This window comes from Stegastes partitus, unplaced genomic scaffold, assembly GCF_000690725.1.
Source record: "Stegastes partitus isolate 25-593 unplaced genomic scaffold, Stegastes_partitus-1.0.2 Scaffold852, whole genome shotgun sequence".
Classification (NCBI taxonomy): domain Eukaryota; kingdom Metazoa; phylum Chordata; class Actinopteri; family Pomacentridae; genus Stegastes; species Stegastes partitus.
This window is the reverse complement of record NW_007578583.1, coordinates 38,500-46,367: the sequence shown is the minus strand read 5'-3', so window position 1 is coordinate 46,367 and position 7,868 is coordinate 38,500. Positions and strand designations below refer to the sequence as shown.

General features: G+C 42.1%; 1 protein-coding gene across 2 annotated transcripts in view; it reads right to left on the bottom strand.

Moving 5' to 3' along the window:
- Window positions 1–1,960: 1,960 nt before the first annotated feature.
- ifi44g (interferon induced protein 44g) overlaps window positions 1,961–7,868 on the bottom strand; it is a 7,111-nt gene continuing 1,203 nt past the window's right edge. Inside the window, exons 2-8 of one of the 2 annotated variants that reach the window (XM_008293020.1) lie at window positions 7,009–7,163; window positions 6,323–6,392; window positions 5,976–6,174; window positions 5,276–5,428; window positions 4,400–4,571; window positions 3,054–3,154; window positions 1,961–2,460 (exon numbers count right to left, since the gene is read on the bottom strand). In XM_008293020.1, the coding sequence (XP_008291242.1) occupies window positions 2,263–2,460; window positions 3,054–3,154; window positions 4,400–4,571; window positions 5,276–5,428; window positions 5,976–6,174; window positions 6,323–6,392; window positions 7,009–7,163 (1,048 nt within the window). In that variant the 3' untranslated portion in view covers window positions 1,961–2,262. The remainder of the gene's footprint in view (window positions 2,461–3,053; window positions 3,155–4,399; window positions 4,572–5,275; window positions 5,429–5,975; window positions 6,175–6,322; window positions 6,393–7,008; window positions 7,164–7,868) is intronic. The other variant, XM_008293021.1, reaches the window with a different exon arrangement.

Below are 7,868 nucleotides of genomic sequence, written 5' to 3'. Positions count from 1 at the left end.
TTATACCTCCTAACTAAAAAAACAAGTCTGCTGGACTTTAGTTTGTGTAAAATCCTAAAATCCTCACCAGCTCCTTAATGTTGTTGCTCTTATAAACGTTTCTCACATCCTTTTTCACCAAAGGACAGGCTTCGTCTACTTTAGTGAGCAGGACCAGCTGAGGAACCCCTGGAGACACAAGAGCAGAAAGAACATTTACAAAATGCTATAGATTGTTATGTGTTAAGTTTCCAGCTCTTCCTGGGGGATCCCGAGGCGTTCCCAGGCCAGCCAATGATATAATTCCTCCAGCAGGTTCTGGGTCTGCCCCGGGGTTTCCTCCCAGGTGGACGTGTTTGGAAGACCTCCAGAGGAAGCCTCTGCATCCGAATCAGGTGTCCATACCACCCCAACTGGCTCCCTTAAAGGTTTCAGCAATTTGTGCAGCAGAACACCCTGGACAGGTCACCAGTCTATCACACTTAGAGACAGACAACTGAGCACACTCACATTCACACCTACGGACAATTTAGAATCACCAATTAACCTCAACATGTTTTTGGACTTGTGGGAGGAAGCCGGAGAACCCGGAGAGAACCCACGCTGCACAACTTATAAGTATCATGTATTATTATTATCATCATCGATTTTATTTGCTTCCCCTCTCAGTGGTTGTAATGTTGTGGCTGGTCGTTCTCTACTGTGACCTCCTGACCTTCTTCTCCTACTAACACCCAGAACTTTCTACACAAAAATGACCTGAACAGTTTCAAAATGTAAAATGAAGAAACTCTAACATCACTGGGGTGACGTCCCCAAATCTGGACTCGATAATCCAGGTGAGTGTTGAAGAAGAACACATCTGAAGGTTTGAAGGAGGACGCACACATGAGACACAAACATCCTCCTTCTTTCTGTCATGACAGACACAGACAGACTTTTATCATAAGCATATATACTTCTTAAGTCTTATTTTTCTTACTGTTGAATGTACATGCTTGTGTTTTCAGTTACATTAGAAGTTCACCTTGATTCTAAGAACTGCTGTAGCAACAGTGAAAAACAAACCTGGAAGCAAATCAGGACCCAACATACAGACGGACAAAGTCATAAGTTTCGTTTTCTTGGCAGACTCACAAAGAACGAGCCACACCTAAAAACTGAACCAAACTCACATCACCCCAAAGAAAACCTGTCATACTGGCTCCTAGAGTCTGATGAGGTTCAGGAGGAGGAGGACCGAGAGTTGATCATCCACAAATCAACATCCGCAAAATCACCCTGGCCATTTATTCAGCTTTGTCTTTGAACAAAGCTAAAACAAATCTTCCATTCAATTAGTTATATTCTTTAATTACTCAGTTTGTGTTCTTTGATTCACGCTCTGTTTGTTACGTAATTCTTGTCTGATTTTATTAGTTGTAGCCGTAGTTAATCATCGGTTTGTGTATTATTGTCAGTTCTACCTCGTATTTCTTTGTCTGAGAACTGGACGACTTGTGATTCGAAGTGTTACGTCCCCTCTTAACAGGAGGAATGCTGCAGCATTTCTCAGTCTTTTTTGCAGATGTTTTTTTTTTTTTTTGATAGCAGAGCTTTAACTTGAATGAAACAATACTTCTCTAAAGTGTTCCTGAGCCCACACAGGGATTTCCACAACAGAACTGTTTTTGATGCGGTGCTGCCTGAGGGCCTAAAGATTCATTCATTCTTATTTTCCAGGGAAATCTTGCGTACAGATATTTCTCAAGATTCTCTGAATGTTATGATGGAAATGTGCACCTCAGATGATAAAATCCCAAAATTGTTTGCAGTTTGCATCTTTACTTCATTTACTCAATCATCCCACTGACCTGTTGCCAGTTAACCTAATTAGTTTTCAGATGTCTTTTGTTGTCCCAGTTCTTTCTTTAACGACTGGTACATGCATGTAGAGCAATTCTGTTTGTTAAAATGGTTCCTTTAAAGAAAGAGATCCCTCTCAGCATTAAAATATTACAACTTTTTAATTTTATTCAGAATTACACAAGTTTGACAATTAGGACCGTGTAAAACAATAAAACAAAACTACAAAAAATGGCAGGTTACAAGGTCGTTTAAGTCTCATGTGTAGCATTTTTGAGTTATTATTTTCACAAAACAGTAAAATCCTGCACACAACGGCTCCAAAATGAATTAATGGAAGATTGTCTTGAAATGATACGTTGAGACTTCAGACTATTTACATGTGAATGGTGACTTTCTTAATATTATCTGAAGGACATATTTCAAAAGCTCTGGCATTTAGTTTTTGAATTTCACCGACTCCATGTCTTGCGCTGTATTGTCCTGGAAGTACAGGTCAGCGTACTGCAGAATGTGGTCAACAGCACTGAGCAGCAGCACGTCTGTGTTGACATCCAGGTTGAGCTCTGACGAGTAGTTCCTCACGGGAACGATGTAGGAGGTGGACATACCCAGCAGAGCTCCTGCTTTACTCATCTGCAAACACACAAGCACAGCAGCAGGATTCAGTCCCATTGAGCGGGTTGAGAACAACGTCCCACCAGACTCACCGTCTCACTGTCACCTGAGAATGATCAACTTAAAAAGTGTGGCGGTTTTTAAGGATCGAGACCAAAATTATTCTCGTTTCTCACTGAAAGTCAGCTCCTGTCTGCTCTTCCTTTAAATGTAATCAAGGCAGAAAATTCAAAGCTCTGATAGCTTCAAAACCCTCATTTTGGAAGCACTTAAAAATGATTAAATATAGTCTGTGCTTGCTTTGATTACTTGTTTGTGTTTTCTACCCACATTCTGTTCTTTCACACACCGATCTCGTTCAAGCTTACATCCGCGACCAAACTCAAACATGTTAGAACAGCAGGTTAACAAGCGTCTGTCCAGTTCAGTAATTACTAATAAGTTAAATGATTTCTGTTTCCAAACCGGTGTTGACTTGTGTCAGGTTCAGTGCTTCTAGAGGTTATCCTGCCTTATGTTCATGGTGCTATGTGTAGATCATTTTCCTTTTACGGAGGAGTTACCAAACAGTAAAGCATTTCTTCAGCTGCATATGGTTTATTCCAACTTACCATGTCCTGAACTATGCGGCTCTTGTACACGTGGGTGACGTCTTTGGCCGTTTCTGAGCAGATTTTGTCCACTTGTGTCAGCAGAGCCACCTGGTGAACACCTAACAGACCCAACACAGTGCTGCTGTCATGACGGTTTCACAGCAACGTGTCACAAAATGCACTTCATTCTGAGGCTGTGTTTGAAATCATCCAATCACTCCCTACTCCACTTCCACATTTCTTCTTTTCACGTTCTCTTCGTTATTTATTTACTATCTTATGTATTTTTACTCTTTTAATTTTTCATTTGATCTTTCGTCGGGCCTTTCACACTTGAAAGTTTTTAGTTTTTAACTCCAGTGTTTCATTAGGGGGGTCCTCCATACTGGGGTCTGCTGCTGGGGGTTCTGTCGGCAGGTCCCCTCGGCCCGGCTGGTTGGGGGGCTCCCCGCCTCGGTGTGGGGGTCCTCCTGTCTATCGGGGTCGGGGGGGTCCGGGTGCCGGCGCTTTTTGTTTTGCTTTTTGTATGAGAAGTGCTATTTAAATAAAGTTTGATTTGATTTGATTTACTATGTAGGGAGAACCTCAGCAAACATTTCAGACACTACATGAGCTATTAATTAAGTCGCTCGTTGGCTGCAGCGTAGTGCAAACACATCAGTTTATGACACAGCTAAAAAACGGGTAAAGATATAATTTAAAAAACCTAAACGGGAACTTTCTTAGATCTTAACAACAAGTTTTCTCTTGTTTGCATTTCCTTTCACACAGTGCATGATGGTCCATGTTGCTGGTTAGTGACCATCAACTGTACGTTACTTTCACGATGCTTTGTGGGATGTTTTGAGTGCACTACAGGGTGTAATATTTATACCTTAACATTCGGTCAGCACTACAAAATGGGCAACACCCTGTATAGTGTATATATGTGTATATGTTGGGCACAGGGAGTGATTTCGGACACAGCCTTCGTTTCCAGGGAAAGTACATTAGTGACACTTTACACTTCCTTTCGGTTGATATCTCAATGTAGAGTCTAACTGTTCTGCTCATCAGTTCCACTGTGAGTGTGACAATTGCAAAACCCAACAAAGAAGATCTTGAAATCTTAATGCAATGGATTATTATTATTATTATATTTGGATCTGTGAATGATTAAAAAGGAATTACAGCTTTGGTTTCAAAAGTACCAAACTCCTTCACACAGAAAAATTCTACTGTTGTGAAGCAAACAGTAATAAAAAAGTGGCTGTAATGAAGCAAAACTCAGGTTACAGTAAGAAAATAAATGACATGAATTCCATCTAACATCCGTCTCTGTGTAAACATCTGTGTGTTCAAAGGCCTGTTGGTTTTTCGCTCACCCAGGTCACTGATGTGCTCTCTGAGCTGTTGGAAGGTGGAGCTGAGGCCTTTGGGGTAGGTCAACACTTTGGAAGCGTCCACTACAAAGGCCACACAGTGGATCTTGTCCTGAAGGGTTGGCCTCCTCACATAGCCCTCAGTCTCAGCTGTAACTGGCTGATCTGGGCTGAACTGGGAGACAGAAATGAAGACGGTACGTTTTCAAACAACAGCTCGTGTTGCCAACATTTGTTTAACGGCTGATGAGTGTGTCAGGAGTTTCGCAGGAGTTTGAGTCAAACGATTGGGAAACATGAAAAGTCTAACCTAAACTATCCAACAGTGGTCGAGATGTTTGACTCAGAACCACAAACTTTAAAGACCCACTTCAACATGTCCATATGGCATTTTTCATATGTTGGCAGACACATGAGTGAAATAAGTAGTCGACACCGTGGCTGAGAATTTCCACCTCAAAACTGTATTGTCCTGATGAAAGTCTAAAAAACAAAGATTCAGACTTCCAACGTTTTATTCCTAAACGTGTGCTTGAGGTGCAGCGAGTGAGAGATGCAGGGACTTCATAGCAACTGTGTAGCGTTACATCTAAGCCTTTTTTTTTAATGCAAGAAGAGCTTCATTTAAAGGGAAAAAAATGGGGGGGAAAGGAGTTTAATCAATGACCAGAGAGGACGTCATCCTCTGGGGGGCGCTAGAGGAAAAGCCAGAGAATCACTAAAATAAGTACATCCTCTGGAAACAATAAACGCCCGTGCAAAATCTGAAAATCTGTCTAGTAGTTGTCTAGCTGCCAGTCTGGACTAAAGCGGTGAACCAAACCACCGCCCAGAAGCCATCTTCAGTGACAGTTATACTACAACACTGATGCTGCTTACCTTGTGTCCCACAGGTACGTGGCCTTTAATGACTGACAGGACGTCATGAAGAGTCAGTCCGGTCATCTCTCCGTCACTCAGACCCATGATATCACACAGCACCACTCCGGTCGGGTCCTCCCCCTTCTGACCCAGGATGTTGAAGGGCTGTAGCTGGCACAATACAATGAACAACTTACTCCTCCAGTCTGTTTGACACAAGAATGACAATTCGACCCAACTGTCTTCTTCTAAACGAATTTGAGACTTTCATGTTCAGTTTTGCTTTCATGTAGCTTTTTGTCTCGTCTTCTATTTTTTAAACCCTCAAGTCTTGTCTGTTTGTATCTATATTTTAGTCTTGTTTATCTTGTTTATCTTGTTTATCTTGTTTTCATTCAGTATAAACTCTGAATTAAGCATCAAAATTCACTCCTGACCAGAAAAAGTATTTAAATCTAACAACTATTGTGAGACTGAAAGCTTGTGAAAAGCTAGCAAGTGGACATTGAGTTGGGACTCCTCGGTCAAGCTTCAACTAGTTTGGTCTCTACTTTGGTCACTGACCGTCTACATCTCACTGTGATGAAACATTGGAAAAGAGAAAGCAGTGTGCGGGTGTTTTTCATGTTGAGATGAAATGCTCAGACCTTCGGCGTCTACCTCAAAGGTTAAATGAGGCTCACACTCTTCCTCTGACATGCTGCTGCTCCACTTGTACCTTTTTTGTGAAGCTGCTGGAGGAGGAGGAGCCCACCATGGCCCGGTTGGTGACTCTTCCGCTGAACACCGACTGAACTGAGCTGATGAAGCTGGACTTCCCGGCGCCGACCGGACCGAGGAGGAGAACCTGGGCCTGAGTTACCTCCCCAGAGCTCGGCCTGTAGGAGCTGACAGTCTTCATCAGGTTGGTCCTTTGCCTGGTTTGGAGCATAACATGTTCACTTGCTGTTCAGAATGTTCCAAGACAAAGTAGGAATATTTTCATCTAAAGGAGCTAAAACACATCCTTCAGACTGCTGGTAGTTCCAGTCATGTGACTCTATTGAACAGTACAGCTCTACTCACTCTGCTGTCCACTCCACGTCTCTCCACGGAGATTCCAACTTTGGACGAACTGTTGAAGAAGCTTCCATACCTGAGGAGATTTAATGAAATATTCAGTGTTTGCTATGTTTTACCTGCTCTGGAAAGTGAAATGCATGTAAATTAACCTGACTAAGTAACTACAGGTAACGAATCACAGCGATGCCACATCCAGACGTGTCCAGAAGCTCCGACTGAATTTATGAACACAAATAGTTTCTCAGACCAGAGCCACAACGTGAGTGACTTCACTGATGTGACCAGCAACAGACTGAAAACAGACTCGATCCATGTAGGAGGGTTTTCGAAGCTCTCTGACCATCCAACAACCAGCTCCCCTGATGTCAGACTTTGTTATAATACAGAGTTGTGCAGAAACAAGAGAGTTGAAGATATGGAAACACAGCACAACTTCTAGCAAAATGTCACGCTCTGTGTTTAAAGAGTGCTTTGTTGACAGGCTGTTCCTCTAAATTACTATTATGACATTCTGAGCATTACATTTAGAATTCTGAAATATGCATTTCAAATATGCAAATACACAACTAGAAACACAATATATCAAAGCTACTGCTACTGAAGCCTCCAAACATTTTGCAGTGCATCTTCTATTTTGCATCAGTGCTGCTCTTTGGCAAAAATCTTGTAAGAAACAATGACGAACTCACCTGAGACCGTGAACAAAGCTCTGTGCTCCTTTCTCGCTGTTGAAGTGCTTGTCGTAGGTAGGCTGACAGATTTGGGTACTGTTACGACGGGATTAAACTGGAGTGCAGTAGCAGTTGTGGTAGTCGGAGTGGGAGCTGCAGCTCCAAAATTAAAGCTGAAAAAAAGAAAATCACATACATCAAAGGAAGAGCAGAGACAAATCAAAGAGACTTAAAATCAGTGTGAATGTCTGGTAACAGTGTCGCACTTAAAATACTTTACACTAAATACTCCAGATGTGGTGACATTTTAGTTTTAGCGCACGACGAAAAAAATCTGCAATAGAATTGAACTGAAGTAAACAGCAGCACACAAAGTGAATGACCCATGACCGACTGCACTGATTTAACACAGCATCCATTTCTTATTTTCTGACTGTCCAACAACATTAAATATTATTCTGAGCAACAGGTCGATTTTCCCTATTGGCATTTTGTAAACTGATGCTGTGCTATCATGTATTCCCACACAGCCTACAACAGGCCACACCTTTCATCATTATTATTAATAAAATGATGAATTTAAACTCAGATAACCATGACCAGATTGAAACATCAGGGATTCTGTCAGCTCATCAACGCCTCGTATGAATTGTAACTGGCAAGAGTCAGAATTTATTCATGTGGTTCCTTCTCCTCTGTCCACAGATGAAGGGCAAACCGCTACAACAGGGAATGCTAGAAAGTAAGATATGGTTTCAGCCCTCATCCACCTGCTTAATATGCGGCCCATGCATTCCATCCGTCCATCATCTACACACCGCTTAATCCTCACTAGGGTCATGGGGGGCTGGAGTCTATCCCAGCTGACTCAGGGTGAA